General features: G+C 42.3%; 1 protein-coding gene across 2 annotated transcripts in view; it reads right to left on the bottom strand.

Annotated features, from left to right (window-relative positions):
- Positions 1 to 18,061, bottom strand: part of OPHN1 (oligophrenin 1) — a 286,883-nt gene that overhangs the window by 7,934 nt on the left and 260,888 nt on the right. For both annotated transcript variants that reach the window (XM_019648067.1, XM_019648068.1), the window contains exons 20-23: positions 17,752 to 17,899; positions 11,176 to 11,481; positions 1,510 to 1,675; positions 368 to 418 (exon numbers count right to left, since the gene is read on the bottom strand). In XM_019648067.1, coding sequence (XP_019503612.1) covers positions 368 to 418; positions 1,510 to 1,675; positions 11,176 to 11,481; positions 17,752 to 17,899 — 671 coding nt within the window. The remainder of the gene's footprint in view (positions 1 to 367; positions 419 to 1,509; positions 1,676 to 11,175; positions 11,482 to 17,751; positions 17,900 to 18,061) is intronic.

Below are 18,061 nucleotides of genomic sequence, written 5' to 3'. Positions count from 1 at the left end.
GAGAGAGAGAGAGAGAGAGAGAGAGAGAGAGAGAGAGAGAGAAGAAAGATGGGTAAACTGAGTCAGGGAGGCAAAGAGTCAAAGTACAGAGATAGATAAAGAGAGGCATGGGGAGACAGAGACATAAAAGAGTTAAACAGGGATACAGAGAGACAAATAGAGAGACATCAACAAAGAGACACACAGGTACAGAAACACAGGGTAAGAGACAGAGCTGGGGGAAAGAGGGAGACCAACAGCGAGACAGGAATAGAGAGACAGAGACACAGAGAGATAGAAAAGGAGACGGTGAAAGAGCAAATGACATGCTTATGGTGTATTTATTAAAAAGCAATTTTGTTTCTCTTCTGTCACCTACGTCTCTTACCTTCCTGTTTTCCGGGAAGCTGTTTCAAAGAACCTGGTCCTGGAAGCCACCCTGTAAGTAGAAGCCAACCAAGTATCATGAGTTAGCTGCTCTGGAATATATGTGACAACCAATGGCCAATGGAAAGGACAAGAAAAGATGATGCAGACGGGCCACCAATGCCTGGCCCTGCCTTAGCCTGTAAAGGACCTGGGTCTGAGGAGAAACCCAAGTATCAGAATGTGAAATGGCTCAGAGATCACTGGTACCGCCAAGGCTACAGCCCATACCTTGTGCTCCCTGTTGGCTCGGAATGATCTAAGTAGGGTGCCCCTTCAGGCTATTCTTGGGAGAAATAAGTGGAAAAAGTTCTAGGTTGCAAAGTGTAATTTTGGCACTGTGCAAACACACTTAGCTAATAAGTCAAAATGGCGCAGGCTTTGAAAAATGTCCCTCCATTTTACAATTATGGAAAACAAGACACAGAAGAAAAAGGAACACCAGGAAGGAGCATACTGAGAGGGGTCCCGGACCCTGGCAAAGGAGAGGCCAGCCGGGCTCGTTGTGGCCAAGCTAGGCTGGTCCCTGAGAAGCGCTGTGGCCCCAGTGCAGCAGCTCCACCCCAGGTTCCTTGGTTTTCAGTCCAGCCTGAGGAAGGTCTGCTGGACATCACCTCAGCTCCTAACCTGTAAGCACCTCTCTGGAGAATCTGAGCCATTTTGGAAGATTTAAAAAAAATGTGCTTGCTTTAAAAAAATAATAATAGAGCCTCAAGGCACAAATGCAATGAACGAATCTGTTCATTAAATTACTTTTAAAACCAGTAGCAATACCAAGAAAATAAGAAAGATTTCCAGAGCCAAGGGAGCACGAAACAGAAGGTAATCTTATCGCCCTCCAGCAATCAGAGCAGCTAGGAAAAATGGGTCTCCAATTAGGTGCTAAGGTTCAAATTCTTCAGCTCTGAGGAAGTCTCTCAGCCTTGAGTGTCGAGGGGAACACTCCAAACAGGGCTGCTCTGTGACATTCCCCTAGACTATGGAGCAGATGATGTCCCGGGGCTGTGCATTGGGCACGCTTCCCAACCATAATGGTAATCCTGAAAGCTCTCTTAGTGGCCTAAGATGGGCCTTAGGTCAAAGCTGAGGACTGAGCCTACTTACACGGATGGCGGGATTTCCCCCGCGTTGCCAGCTACAGTATCTGGCTTTGGTTCTGGTTTCTGGGGAGCAGCTGCCCGGCAGGGAGGGTCTGGAGGCCTCATTGGGGGACGGATGATGGTTGGCTTTTCTCCTGGAGGTCGTACTTTGTTGAAACTGTCAGCGTCGCCTAGAAGAGAGAACAACACTAAACGTGGATGGTCAGCCAAATGGAACAGTACTCACGAGCAAGCATGCAATATCAGCTGTCTAATGCTTGGTGCCCATTGCTTTTTAGTCACTAACAACTCTGGACTTTTTTTTCTCTTTATTTGCAATTCTTCCAGCAGCTATCCCTTCAGATAGTCTATGTTTGAACCTCGGCTCTGAAGTTCTTATTTGTGTGACATAGGGCACGTCACATCAACTTGCTAGTCTCAGTTTCTGCATCATTATAATCAAGAGCAATAATACATTCTCTTCCAGAGATAGGGAGAGAATTTAATCAGGTAGTGATTTGTTTAGTACAGTGCCTGGCACACAGTAGGTGCTTAGTCGATGTTTGATGACGAATTTGAATTGATTACATTCATCATCAGCAAAACTCAGGCCCCTTTCACTTAGGCTTTGACTATTGTAGCAGCCTCCCTCTGTGCCTCTAGTTTCCAGGTGAGTCAGTACACAATAAAGATACATAGCTTTTTATAAAACACTCCTGGCAGGAGGATGGTGAAACGGATGCACTCACACACTGCTGGTGGCACTGTACCCTGGGCTTACTCTATCTAGATAGCCATCAGGAATTCTGGAACAATGCAGATGAAATGCAAAATCATACACATGAGACGATTCATACTCGTTCATCCAGTCGATCCACTCTGGGGATCAGGCCCAAAGGAATTTAACCCCAAAGAAATAAAAAAATAAAAAACAATTGGCACAAAAACATGCTTCTTAACAGCAAAAAGTGAGACCCAAACACAAAGCTAAGCAAACGACTCAATTCTTACACGCATTTAATCAACATATTATCCATGAACTGACAAGGACTTGGGCCAAGTAAAAAAATATACGCACATAAAATAAGTGAAAAGAAGTCCGTAAAAAGTGCTCGTGGCCTGATGAGGCCATATATAAACAAGACATGTGCACGGGTGTTAGTAGGTCTTGATATTCATCCAACTGTTGTTAGGAAATCTTAATATTCAGTAAGCTTTCTTGTATAAAGCTTTTTAAGGCAAATATACAAAGCATTACCTTTAATCCAGATAATACATGCTGTTGTAAGATTTACCCTAAGTATTTTTACACTGTTTTTCTTCCCTTAAACATCTTCCCAGGTGGCTATAAAATGCACAGAATAAAGTTCAAACTCCTCAACATAAATTCAAGGCCCTCTAGGAGCTGGTCCCAAATTATCACCGCGGGCACTAACTCCGAACTCTTAACTACCAGCTCTACTCCAGTCAAACTGGTCTCCTTACTACCCTACCAAAGCAAGCCCTTGACTCTGGAGTTGGGCAGGCCTGGCTTTGAGGCCTTTTCTGCTGCTTCCAAGCTGCGGGACCCTGGGCAGTTATTTCCCCTCTTTGACTATCAATTTATTCACCTGGAAAATGGGGATAATAATGCCTCATCACCTGGTGGTTGTAAGGACTAAATTAGACGGCGTAGAGAAAATGCCTAGCATACAGCAGGGGTACATGCCCGATACTTGTCCCTGTTCTCATGTCTTAACTGTAAAGTAAGCATTCCCCGACAACTCAGCTCAAATCTCACCTGGCTAACACTCCAGATGGCGTAGGTAATTCACACCTATGCGTTTACATGGATGGGAATTACATATGCTTATATATTGCCGTGTGGGTTTTTTTAGGTCCTCCAGCTAGCCATTTTAGTGTAGGAGACCATGTGAAAAGAATTCGTGGTAATATAGTGTGATTGATGGTCTAATGGAGGAATGAACCAAGCACTATTCATGTACACACATGTGAGTTCTGTCTCCCCATCTAGACTGTATCTTACATTTCTAGACATGTGATTCCCCTTAGCACTAGGCTAGGTACACAGAATTGCAGTAAAATCAATGTCCAAAATTACAATAACCTGATTTTCCTGACACACTTTACACCGTTCAAAGCACTTTCCCAGATAACTATTTGATGTCACAATAAGCTTGGGAGGAAAGAATAGATGGATCTTACCCTATCCATCCATTTTACTGAGACAGAAACTGAGGTTCAGAGAGGTGAACTGACTCACCCACAGTCAGGTAAGTGGTAGACGGATGACTGAAACCCTTGTCTCCTGTTTCTGCATCCACTGTTCCTCTCAATGTCTGCTGTCTTGTTGTTATTATTAGTATAATAATAACAATGGTGAATATAATAACACAACTGGTAAAAAGTTTAGCTACCTTTCTACTGAACACCAGTTCTGTTCCTGGTGTTCTCAGTGCTTTATGCATATATCCTCATTTAACACTGGTTAGACTGCTGCATAATAGAGTTGAGGAAACAGATGCAGAGATGAGAAGTAACCTCCTAGTTCACTGGCAATAGATTCGGATCCATCTGATTTCCGAAGCCCATGTCGTCCCAAGTACCAGTGGTTTTCAACCCTGGCTACACACTGCGAATGTTAAAATCGTACCGTACCTGGGCCCCATCTCCAGAGATCCTAGTTTACTTGACTGGGGCAGGACCTGGGTGTGGGTATTTTTCAAAGCTCCTCAGGTGATGATATGTGTGTGTAGCCAGAGGCCACATGATGCTGCTGGCTCACTACAGATTACAGATTCCCAGAGCTGACAACGCTCTCCCGTTTCTTCTGGTGACTGGAGGGGGTGTTGGACAGGCAGCACATGTGGCAGTTAGAGCCAAACAACATTTACCTGAAGCTGTGTCCATCCTAGGGCTATCACTTCACTTGATTAGAGAACCAGATGACACCCCCCCAAAAATATGAACCCCATTCCTTCCCAAATTACAGCCACATCTAAGTGGACATCAACCCAAGGCCTTGGAAGACAAAAGTCATTAGTTAGCCTGTGTCTTCCTAGGTTCTTTATTGGGAGCTCCAACTCGATTCACTATAAGTCAAACTTTGCAGTTAGCAGCAAAGGGTTTTCTTGGTTGAAAGACTCCCATATTGCTATCTCCTGACTCTAACTTGCCACAGGAAAGTCACGATGTCAAACTGAGGAGGCAGGGATGGAAGAGTAATATAACTGGGAGTTAAGAAACCTAGATTCCAGTATTAATGCTAAAACTAACTTGTTGTGTGATCTTAAGCAGATCCCTTTCCTACCTGTACAATGTGGACTTGGACTGTTTTCCAGATCAATGCATCCATGATATAAGTCTGTAGACCTCTATCTCTCTCTGTTGACTTTTATAAGCTGCTTTCAAGTACTCTAGAAGCCATTCTGATTATGTACTGAACCAGCTTGAAAAAAATCTCCAGATGATAGATAGATAGACAGATAGACAGATGATGGATAGATAGATGGATGGATGGATGGATAGATAGATAGATAGATAGATAGATAGATAGATAGATAGACAGACAGGGATTTAGATTTCACAAATTCCTGTTGCCTGCAGAATAAACTGAAACATTTGTAACCTGGAATTCACTCCCCTCTACCATTTTTCTTCAGGTGATCTTTCTGCTTTCCCTTTCTGTCATTTTTCTTCACATATCCTACAGTCCACATAAGCAGTATTATTTGCTGTTCTCTGCACATGTCTTAGAATTTCCTAGATGCCCTTTACCTTATTCCCACATGCCCAAGTTTGCATCATCCATCAAGACTCAGCTTAAGTGCCACATCAATCTGTTAGCCTCATATGCTCAAAGTTACTCTGTCTGACTCTTAAGGCACTAATCATCTTGTACTCCAAATCAGGGCTCTTTGTTCTGCTGGCTCTAGTTCTCCTACTCAGAAGATTCGGGTAGAATTCAACTCTGTAATTACCAGAGGCTCACGTAAATTGCTCTGCATGTGACTGGTAGTTAAGAGATATTTATTGAGTAAAGAAAAATACAGTTCAGTCATTTAGGACAAAGGAAAAAGGCTTTCCTTTTTAAGGGAAAGTTGTGTCATCTGTGACACACCCATGCTATACCCAAATTTCAGGGTTATTCTGAAACCTAAACTGAAAGGTGTTCAACATACTGGGTATTTCTGGAAGGCATGTGTGCCCAGACTTGTGCTTTCATAAGTAATGCACACACATGATATAATGTAGACTTCATCCTCCAGGGGCTTAAAACTGAGTTGGAGAATGAACTCACACTCATGGGAAATACGTGTGAATACTGTAACTTAGTATCCACATTAGAGGGCCAAGCTTGAGTGCCAAAAGAGGGAAGGGAAGGGAGGAGGGAGAATTCTCTGGGGCAGGATTGTCAGGAGGCTTCAGGGTGGGATTAGGACTCAAGCTGGACCTTAACCGATAGCTAAGAATCCTTCCTTGTCCCTTGCCCTTAGTAACGGTCCTCCTCTTTCTGGGTGTTAGGCATGGTCAGAGACAAGTTGAGTGTGCAAAGAGTACCTCTGACCTCTTTCATGGCATCTATATTTGAGGCCTGAGGCTTCTCATAGGCTCCCCAGTACAAGGAAGAGTCGACATCTACCATGTTCCATGCATGCCATTGCCTGGGAGGTTGTTACCCCTCCCCATTAGCACTATCATTTGTTTGAAATTGTATTATATGAGGTCGGACAATTCAGTTTGCAAACTCATCCTAGAAAAAGTGCTGCATACCTCATAGCTGAATATCACTATGGTCACCTTCGACGTACTACCCTTGGGAAGCTATGCACCGATGCCAGCGTCTAGTCCACCCTTCAAAGCAATTTTGGAACTCTGTTTCTGGACTGGCCATCAGAGCTGCCGTTGTCTTACCCTTGATGTCCTGAATGTCATCACAATGTCTTCCTTTCAATGTTTCCTTTATCTTCAGGTCAAGAAGAAGTCATTGGGGGCCAGATCAAGTGAGTAGGGAGGGTGTTCCAATACAGTGATTTGTTTACTGGCTAAAAACTCACAGACAGAGCCGTGGGAGCTGGTGCATTGTTATGATGCAAGAGCCATGAATTGTTGGCGAAAAGTTAAGGTTGTCTAACTTTTTCATGCAGCCTTTTCAGCACTTCCAAATAGTAAACTTGGTGAACTGTTTGTCCAGTTGGTAAAAATTCATAATAAATAATCCCTCTGATATCAAAAAAAGGGTAGCAACATCACTGCAATAAGTCCATGAACTTCATTGTCAGGCCTCGTATTGCCAGGTGTGTTGTATACCTAATCTTTTTTAACCCCACAGAAACCTTGCCTGCAATGTAGGCACTATCCCCACTGACAGTTGAGAAAACTGGCTCAAAGAAATGAAGTTTACCTAACTAAGGTCTTGGAGCTAGTAATTAGCTTCCTATAAAAACAATGCTGCTATTGACTGAGTACTCATTCTGTGCCAAGCACATAGATACTTCTTTGATTCAACAACCCTATGGGCACAGTTATTATCTTCATTTTACAAATGAGAAAACTAAAGCTCAGATGTTGTGACTTGGCCAAGGTCCCACAGCCAGAATGAGGCAGAGCCAGGATTCAAACTCACATCGGGGAGGCTCTGGAGCCCAAGTCGCATCTGAGACCCCACTAAGCTTTTTTAAGCCTGTGGTCTTTCTACCAAACTGTACTTCCTCTTCATTTCGTTTAAACCTTGGTTCACAACCTGATTTTTACCACTGATGTGACCGCCCTTTCCAGCCCAACCTGTTCCTTCCCTCCCCATTCTCTGTCAAATGGCCATAATCAAAGAATCTTAGCATTGGTCGATTTCTTAGGATCTGATGGCTATCAGTCTTCAATCTTAAGCAACTTTCGTCCTCCTTTCCTTATATCCATCTACACCCAACCTGAGAGTACGGAGTAAGGGGAGGTCATTTCCTATTGTAGATTCCCCCAGTCTTCTAGGATTAGCTCTTTCTATGATACTCTTCTATATTCACTTTAAAGCCTCCTTCTCCTTTAGCCACTAAGTATCCATCTGGCATTAGGCTCCAGAAAAGGCAGAGAATGAAAACCAAGCACGTAGATTATTAAAGCATAATGAGTTTAAGCCAGAAAATGTGGATAACGCCCAGCACAGCCCCTTACTGCAAGGGCACGTCTGTTCTAAATACACGTAGAACAGATACAAATGCCACTCTTAGCATTAGTGACCTCAGTGGAGAACTGATGGCCCTGTGGCAGGACAAGGTCTAACAAGCACTATTTCTCCAAGCCCCAAGAGCATGCCACCAGAATGCAGTATTTTCTCTCCCATAAGAGTCAGGAGAAGAGCTAGTAAGGGCTCCTGAAGCCATACGTCACAAGGTCCCGGTGTGGATGTACTCTCCACTTTTATCTCAGGACCTCAGACACAGTGAAGGGCTCCCACCAGACTTAGCCTCTCCCCCACTAGAACACGGATCACGCTGTACTGGGAGTGTATACCACAAACCTTCGGAAGGCAGGGACCATGGCCTTTCATAGTTGTCTCTCATGCTACATAGCACTGTGTCTGAATAAATAAACAAATACACGTAAGTATATGTCTTCCCCCTCCATTCCTCAAAGGAAAGCCCCAAGTCACTTTTAGAAGTGATACAAAAGCCCTTTCCAAAACCAGGCATGTAAGAGGCAGTAACATCAAAGGGAGGAAACTGGACTTACACAGTTTGACGCTCCCCAAAGTGAATGCTTCTTAGAAAACAGAAAGGGCATGGTAGCTAAAGCTGCTTATGAAATATTATAAGAATGTGGTACCCAAGAAGTCTAGGTTCAAGCCATATCTTACAACCTGGGTGACTCTGGGTAATTTTTTTCATTTCCCTGAGCTTCAGTTTCTCCATCTGTGAAATGGGGAGAATAAAACCTATCTCATAGGCCTATCACAATAATCAGATACAATAGAAGAAGAGAACATATCCCATTCCATGTCTGGAACAGAAAATGGCCCTTGACGAAATTATGTCAGCAAATAATATTGATTTTATTATCAAGTTGACTGCCATGAAACAAAGCAATTTAACATGCACCTTGCTAAGAAAGGTGCTATTTTTAATTGCTACGAAAAAAATGTGGAGAATATCAAGTCCACTTGAATGTTGGATCAACACAAGGGGTGAAGATGGGGGACAGGTCAGGAGCACAGTTGGCTCACTAAAGAATGAGGCCTGAGGCCGGCCAAGTGGCACGTTGGTAGGGAGCTGGCTTGGGACACCAGCTCTGAGCAGCAGGGCCACGGTTTGGATCCCACATGAGGGCCAGTGACGCTGCGCCCTCTACAGCTAGGATGGTGAACAACAGCTCAACCTGGAGCTGGGATGCCGTGAGTTGCCAGCGACAGCATAGGCTGCAGTGGGGCTGGCCGGCAGCTGGCATGAGCTGTCATGAACTGCCATGAGCAGCCGTCCAATGGCCGGCAAGCGACTGCCTCACCAGGGAAGAGCACAATGATAATACCAACGTGGGCCAGTGAAGCAAGGTCCTTCACAACTAGACTGAAGAACAAAAGAACAGCAACTTGTGTGTTCCCCCTTCCCCGATTCCCTAACGCTGTTCCCTCCCCCCAATTCCTCGATAAAATCTTAAAAAAAAAAAGTATGAGGCCTGTGTATCGACTCCCAGGATGGTCAGCAAAGCTCTGAACCACAGAGCTGAAACAGGATGACAACTGCAAAGTGTGGCGTGGGTATGCTGCGGCCACAGCTCCCTCACTTTGACACCGCCATTCAGGCCATTGGCCAGCACCCAGGGCTAAGAACTATCAGTTATAGCACAGCGTCCGAGCTGTTTGCAGCTTTGGCTGCCTCGATACATGTTCTGATGCCTGGGATCTATCACGGGAGTGGCATCCAATATGGGGAGGAAGGGAGGAAGTAGAGGGTGGGGTGGGCAAGGTCAAAGGGGCAAGTACACCAGAGGTTTGGTTGCCTCTCCCCCAAGGCCAAAAGTACTACCTCAGTTCTGCTTTCTGCAGCCAAGGCTAGAGGCATGGACCTTGGAAAAAGCCGCATCACACTAGCCTACTGCTGATTAACTGAAGGCAGAAAGCAAAGCCAGGCAATTGTGTGGCACAAATTTAGACAGTTTTGCTGACAGTGGACAGTCAGATCAGTACTTTCAATAACTTAAACCATTAGATCAGAGCAGCTGCCACCGGCAGTCCGGGGCTGGACTGTGGAGGAAGGGGCCAAGGGGAATGCCCCTGAGATTTAACTTTGCAGCAGAAGTTGGTGAGGGCAGAACTGCTAGGGAGGGAGGACATACTGTGTGTGCTGAGCTGATAGGATCTGGCTGACCTCAAGGCCTGGCGACAGGCAAGACAAGCTTCACTGTGATGAATTTAAGTGGAGTGACCCAGCTCTCTACCACACTGATGTGAAGGTCAATACATGACTTATAAATTGAAGCAGATGTCTACACAGAAGTCTGGCCTTACGTGGCTGCTCCCAAGAAGAGGCAAATCTTCCAGACGGGAAGGGCAGGGGGAGGAAATGAATAACATCTTTTGAATACTGATTATATGTCAGATACTTTATTTGTTATTCATTTTGAACCCTAGCTATAATTATGGCTATAATTCTGTGGAGTGAGCTGTTTCTCTCATTAACAGACATGGCAACGAGGTGCGAAGAGGTTAAAAAACTTAAGTCTACTCAAACAGAAGCATCTGTGGGTCCAGCCAGGGAACACACGGTTATTTAGTGAAAATCTGATTGAACCCCCATTTAATGTTAACTGTAACTGAACAAAATAAGTTTTAAAAGTAAAGAGGATAAATAAATAAAAGAACCAGGTACGGATGGAAGGCTTTGTGATATCAAAGTCCATATTCGTTCCATTATAACATACTACCTCATAGACTCATCTCCCCCCCAAATTCCCCTGGAGTAGCCCCAACCTCTCTACATGAGTCTCCACATGCAGTAGCCAATTAAATTTGCAGAAGTCAGCCACACCTTCAATTTGTAATTTACAAAGTCCAGAGTTTCACAGAAGTTGTGTCCCTTTGTCCCTATTTCCATTCAACTGGAAAGTGAGAACGAGAAAACAGCAATTCACAGTTTCAAAGCTTCTGATAAAGAGGTAAATTGATAGGTCTGCCTTGGTGAAAATCACACAGGCTTTGGTGCCTCCCAGACTTGGTAAGTCTGAGAACACAGCTCTGCCAGTTACTCGCCTTTGGCAAGCCACTTACCACGAGGAGCTTCAGGTTTCTGGTAGAAAAAAACAATAATAATACATTCTTCACAGTCAGGTAGTGAGGATCAAAAGTAGCATGTCAACAGCTACGTGTCAGGCACATAGCAGGTACTTAATGAATGGCAACAGTAGCAATAATTATATTAATAAATATTATCATTATTAATTTACTGTTTAAATAAGGATTGCCTACTATGTGACAGTCAGGCACTGTTCTGAGCACCTGGGGTTCAGTGGCAAATAAAACAGGCACCTCATCCCTGCCCTGGTGATTACTGTGAATGGTTTCTATGTTCTTGTCCACCATTCCCTTATCAGTGGTAGTAAACCGGAATAGATTTCTACTTAAATATCTCCAAGTGCCAGAAGATCTCAAGGTGCAAAGTAGTTGGGTTCAGCTCTGGTTCCCATAGGATCCCCAAGCACTTACCCTCCTTGGGGTGAGCCACAGGCCGAGGAGCTGGTCTCTTTATGTGGAAAGAGAGGGCCTTGCTGGGCCCGGAGCCTGGCACTGGTCCATTGGTGGCCTTTGGTAGGGCCTTGGTCCCTACATCCTGCAGCCGAGACACCAACTTCCCCACGTCCACCTCAAGGGACGACTCCAACTTGCCATCTGAAACAGGTCTGTTCGGGGACTTTCTCCCAGGATCGGCTTCCCCAGTCTTCTGAACAGGCAGTTTGGGGGCTTCGATACTGCTGGCGATAGTACCGTTGGGTGTTCGATGTTGGACTTCACCTAGGAAAAGTCGGTGCAAAGAGGGAGGGTTAATGACAACGTTTATCACCTTGTCATTTTATACATGCGTACGTAGTACTGAAAAATTGTACACATTTTCAAAGGAGCTATTGTGGATCAAATCAACAATATGCCACCAATCAGTTTCTGCCTACCCAATTTATGTGGAGTCACAGGTCCCATCAAACGGGAAATCCAGTTCAAGATTGGAGTGTGATTTTCACCACCACAATTCAGTAAAACCACAATATACCAAGAGGCTTTACTCAAAGGCATATACAATTCAAAGGAGCTTAAGAGTCCCCAATCAATTGTCTTTTAAAATAAAGACATCAGTATTCCTTAACTATTTCTACTTCACTGAAAAGTGATTTGTAGAGATCTCTCAAATTTCAAGTTAACCACACAGACAACAGTTTAGTGGTTACCAGAGGGTAAGGGGGGTGGGGGGTGGTAGACGAGGGTAAAGGGATCAAATATGTGGTGATGGAAGGAGAACTGACTCTGGGTGGTGAACACACAATGTGATACATAGATGATGTGTTACAGAATTGTACACCGGAAATCTACATAACTTTGCTAACAATTGCCACCCCCATAAACTCTAATTAAAAAAATTCAAGTAAATAAACTTAACAGAATTTAATTTCTTTCTCCATCCTCATACAGAAACCCCCAACTAGTCACTTTATGTTCTTTTCGCTTTTGTGGTCTCCAAGTCCTGTGACAGTAGTACAAGCTTCTCAGTTGTTTTCAAAGCTTGAAGTTGGTTACCAGAGTCCACACTCTTTCTGAAGAGAGAGTTCATTGCTTCTGGCAGTTAATAGTATGAGTTCAGTATGGCCCCCTTTTCCTAACCAGCCATCTGTTTCCAAAGGAACACATACGGACCAGCTTCAGAAACTGCAGAGAACTGAGAGTGAATGCAGATCACACAGGGAGGCCTCACAATAGGCAAGTAGCCCCTGGGGGCCTCTCTTCTATTTCAGGTGAGTGACGGGCAGGAGCTTTGAGAGGTGGCACACTAGTCCAGCAGCAGAAATGACCAACTGTTATAATGCAAGTAAGTTCTATGAGGAGGAGAACGCTAACTCTGTCTGGAGGGGTGGCATGAGCTCTTGTATAATAGGTATCATTTGAGCTGGGCCTTGAAGAATTGCAAAAGGTGGAAAAAAGGGGAAAGGGGACATTTCAGTCCCATTTTACAGGAAAGGAATCGAAGTCATTGGAAACATATGTCCACACAAAACTCTGTGCACAACTGTTCATAGCAGCATTACAGCCAATAAGAGGAAATGACCCAATCGTCCATCAACTGATAAATGGATAAACGAAATGAGATCTACAAGTAGTCTTAGCCAGAGTGATTAGGCAAGAAAAAGTACTTTGTCAAATAGAAGTGGAGATAGTGGACATTCTTGATCCTGATCTTAGGGTAAAAAGGTTTCACCTTTGAGTATGATGCTAGCTGTTGGTTTAACATATATGGTCTTTATTATATTGAAGTACAATTCCTTCTATTCCTAATTTGTTGAGAATTGTTATCATGAAAGAATATTGAATTGTATCAAGTGCTTTTTCTGAATCTATACAAGTAATCCTTATGATTTTTATCCTCCATTCTATCAATGTGGTGTGCCACATTGATTTTTTCGTTTATGTTGAACCATCCTTGTATGCATCCCAGGGATAAACCCCACTTGCTCATGTATAAGATTATTTTAATCTATTGATGGATTCAGTTCTCTAGTATCTTGTTGAGGATTTTTTCATCTATGTTCAGCAGCTATATTGGCCTGCAGTTTTCTTGTCTTATATTATCTTTGGCTTTTGTATCAAGGTAATGCTGACCTCATAAAATGAGTTTGGGATTGTACACTCCTCTTAAATTTTTTAGAAGTGTTTGAGAAGAATTGGTGTTAACTATTCATCAACTGTTTGGTAGAATTCTACAGTGAAGACATTAGGTTGTGAGCTTTTCTTTGTAGGGAGATTTTTTATTATATTTCCCCCAAAATAAGACCTAGCTGGAAAATAAGCCCTAGCATGATTTTGCAGGATGCTTGTAATATAAGCCCTACCCAAAACATAAGCCCCAGTTAAGATCATCAGCCAGGCATGACTGTTTGAATAAATGTAGATTCTTGCACACAAATAAATGAATAAATGTAGATTGTTGGAGCGAAAATTAATATAAGACCCAGTCTTATTTTGGGGGAAACACGGTACTGACTCAATCTTCTTACTTGTTATTGGTCTGTTCAGATTTTCTATTTCTTCATGATTCAGACTTGGTAGGTTGTATGTTTCTAGGAATTTATCCATTTCTTCTAGCTTATCAAGTCTGTTGGTATATAATTGTTCACAGTTGTCTATGATTCTTTATATTTCTGTGGTATCAGTTGCAATGTCTTTCATTTATAATTTTATTTATTGGAGTCTTTTTTCGTAGTCTAAATAAATGTCAATTTTATCTGTCTTAAAAAAAACACCTCTTAATTTCATTTATGTTTTCTATTGTTTTCCTCATCTCTATTTCTTTTTTCATTCTGATCTTTTTTTTTTCTTCCTTCTGCTACCTTTGGCCTTAGTTTGTTCTCTTTTCTAGCTCCGTGAGGTGTAAAGTTAGCTTGTTTATTTGTGATCTTCTCTTTTCTTTTTTTTTTTTTTTATAAATTTTTATTGAAGAACAGTGTGTTTTTTCAGGACCCATCAGCTCCAATTCAAGTAGTTATTTCAACCTAGTTGTGGAGGGCACAACTCAGTGGCCCATGTGGGAATTGAACTGGCAACGTTGGTGTTATGAGCCTGCGCTCTAACCACCTGAGCTAACCAGCTGCCCCTGATCTTCTCTTTTCTTAATGTAGGTATTTACCACTACAAACTTTCCTCTTAGAATAATTTTTACTTAATTCCATAAGTTTTAGTATGCTGTGTTTCCATTTTTGTTTCATGAAATTTTTGATTCCCAGTTTGATTTCTTCTTTGAGCCACTGGTTTTTTCAGAAGTGTGCTGTTTAATTTCCACATATTTGTGAATTTACTTCATTTTCTCCACTTATTGATTTCTAACTGCACACCGTTGGGGTTAGAAAAGATATCTGGTATGATTTCAATCTTCTTAAGTTTGTTAAGACTCGTTTTGTGGCCCAACATATGATCAATCTTGGAGAATTTTCTGTGTGTGCTTTAAAAAAATGTGTATTCTACTGCTGCTGGATGGAATGTTATGTACATGTCTGTTAGGTTCACTTGAATTATATTGTTATTCAAGTCACCTGTTTCCTTATTGACTTCCTATCTGGATGATCTACGTATTGTTGAAAGTGGAGTGTTTAAGTCCCCTACTATTATTATATTGCTGTCTATATCTCCCTTTACTTCTGTTAATATTTGCTTTACATACTTAGATGCTCAGATATTGGTTGCATATATATTTAAAATGGTTATATTCTCTTGACAAATGATACAATTATCATTATATAATTACCTTTTTGCCTCTTGTGACAGTTTTTGTCATAAAGCCACTCTGTTCTCTTTTGGTTACCATGTCGAATCTCATTTTTTAATCCAGTCATTCACTCTATGTCTTTTGATTGGAAAATTTAATCCATTTTCATTTAAAGTAATTATTGGTAAGAACTTACTATTGTCATTTTGTTAATTGTTTCTGACTCATTTGCATTTCTTTTCTTCCACTCTGGCTGTCTTTATTTATGATTTGAATTTTTTTTGGTAATAGTATACTTTGATTTATTTCTCTTTTGTGTATCTGCTATAGGTATTGCATTTGTCAGAATCATGAAGTTTGCATAAAACATCTTATAGTTATAGCAGTCTGTTTTAAGCTAACAAAGTAACTGACCACATACAAAACATTTTAACTTCTCCTTTCCTTACATTTTATGTTATAGACATCATAATTTACCTTTGAAATTGTGTATCCATTAAATTACTGTAGTTATAGTTATTTTTAATGCTTTTGTATTTTAACATTTATACTAGAGTTAAAAGTGATTCACACACCACTATTACAGTATTAGAATATTCTGAATTGGACTATATATTTACCTTTACCAATGAGTTTTATACTTTCATGGGTTTTCATGTTGTTAGTTAGTGTCCATTTGTTTTGACTTGAATACCTCTTTCAGCATTTCTTGTAAACCAGGTCTAGTGGTGATGAACTCCTTCAGCATTTGTTTGTCTGGACAAGTTTTCTCTCTCCTTCATTTCTGAAGGACTGTTTTGTCAGGTATAGTATTCTTGGTTGGCAGGTCCTCCCCTGCTCCCCTTTCAGTACTTTGAATATATCATTTCATTCTTCCTGTCTGCAAGGTTTCTGCTGAGAAATCTGTTTATAGTATTATGGGATTTTCTTTGTATGTGACGACTCAATTTTTTTCTTGCTGCATTCAAAATTTTGTCTTTGTCTCAGCATTTTGAGACTTTTATTTTAACGTGTCTTAGTGAAAATCTCTTTGTTTTATCTATTTGGGTTTCTTTGGGCTTCATGGAATGGATGTTCATTTCCCTTGCTATATTTAGTAAGTTTTCAGTCATCATTTCTTTAAATAACCTCTCTCCCCTTTCTCTTTCTCTGTTCCTTCTTGGACTCCCATAATGTGTATATTACTTTGATAGATGGTGTCCCATAAGTAGCTTAGGTTTTCTTCACTTTCTTTCAACCTTCTTTCTTTCTTTTTGTTCTTCAGACTGGGTAATTTCAAGTGATGTGTCATTGTACTTACTGAATATTTCTTCTGTTTGGTCAAGGTTGATTCCATTAAAGCTTCAAAATTCTATAGAATTTTCCAGTGGAGTCATTGTGTTCTTCAGCTCCAGAAGTTCTTTTTGGTTCTTTTTCATGGTTTCTATCACTTTCGTGAACTTCTCATGTATTGTTTTCCTGATTTTGTTTAGTTATCTATCTGTGTTCTCTTGTAACTCACTCAGCATCTTTAAGATGATTATTTGGAATTCCTTGTCAGACAGATCACAGATCTCTGTTTCAACAGGGTCAGTTCCTGGTGCTTTATGCTGTTCACCATGTAGAGGATCCTTTGGTGGTGTCATATTTTTCTAATAATCCTGATCCTTGAGGTCTTGTGTTGGTGTTTGCCTATTTGAAGGAACAGGCACATCTTCTAGTCTTTACAGACTGGCTTTGGCAAGGAAAGCCCTTTACTGGTCAGCACAACCAGAGATTCTGGGTGGGGGCCAGTTGGCAGGCTGCACAGGCAGGCTTGGTGCTGGAGTCTTTGGGTAGGCTAGTACAATGCATGGGTCAGCAGGTAGGAAAGTGCACAGCCGGGATCTGCTGTGGTGAGCTTGAAGCACGGGGCCAGGGGGCTAGCCAGGCACTGGGGTAGACTTTGAGGTTGGCTTCACAGGGGCACAGCCTGGAGGCTAGTTCTGCAGTTGCATCCTCATGACTAGGGCTATGGTGGGTGGCCTCGAACCTGGGGTCACAGGCCTGGCCTGCCACTGTGTTGGGCTAGGAGTTTGGGTCCACAGGGACAGGCCTGGAGCCTGGGGCTGCAAGGAGTGACCTGGTGCTGAGGCAAGCCTGGAGCCTGGGTCCATGAGGAATGGGTTGGCACTGAGGTTCACTGTGTTAGGCCTAGTGGTGGGGTACAAGGTGAAGTTGGGTGCTCACTTCACTCTCCTCCCCGCCGAATGTGGAGGATAATTACCTCAGAACTTCACTGTGACCTTGGGGGAGGTGTGACATGGGTAATATGAAAATAACCTTCCTACAATCTGCAATGCACCTTTTCTTATTTTTGTGTTCCACCCAGGTTGTATAATCTCTCAGCTGGCTACCACAGCTCTCATGAAGGTATTTTTATGCATGGATGGTTTTTCAAATTGATATTACTGTGAGGGGACATGCTCTGGAAACTATTATTCAGCCATCTTGCTGACATCACTCCACCATGTTAGCTGGATTTGAATTTAAAATTTCAGAACATTCAGAAAGCACATTGCTCCCCCATTTCAACATTTTGAGGTGCAAACCTAAGAACATCTTTGATTCTCCAGTGGCCTCCTAAAATATCATTGTAACTGGCTTTACAGGTCTATCACTGTCCTATCTACTGCCGAAAGATTTATTTGCTCTCTGGGCACAAAATTTAAAAACCTTGCTTTGCCTGGCCCAGCACCCAAAAAACTTCTACCTTTATATGGAGAGAAACAGTGCACCTCTTCTGCCCTCTTTGTGTCTAGCCACCATTAAGACGCTGAAAGGTGAACATCAGCACTGACCTTCAGTTTCATCCAGGGCAGAAGTATAGAAAACCGTCCTTTCCCGCAGCAAGCGCTTTGAAATGGTGATTGGTTTGTGCCTTCTTGCTGTCACTCGAGGCGGGGGCACTGGGGGAGCAGCACTTTCCTCAGGTGGACCTGAATAGATCTGTAAAGGGAGAATAGTTACAGGCAACAATTAGAAAGATCAAGTTTCTGTCTCCCTAATGCTAACCACGAGTTGATTGACACTCACACATTACATCTAGAGCCTGCCATAGTGATTCGAATATTAAAGGAATTGGGAGAATTTTCTTAATCACTCTAGCTG

Source organism: Hipposideros armiger, unplaced genomic scaffold (assembly GCF_001890085.2).
Source record: "Hipposideros armiger isolate ML-2016 unplaced genomic scaffold, ASM189008v1 scaffold_119, whole genome shotgun sequence".
Taxonomy (NCBI): Eukaryota; Metazoa; Chordata; class Mammalia; order Chiroptera; family Hipposideridae; genus Hipposideros; species Hipposideros armiger.
This window is presented reverse-complemented; position numbering and strand designations above follow the sequence as displayed.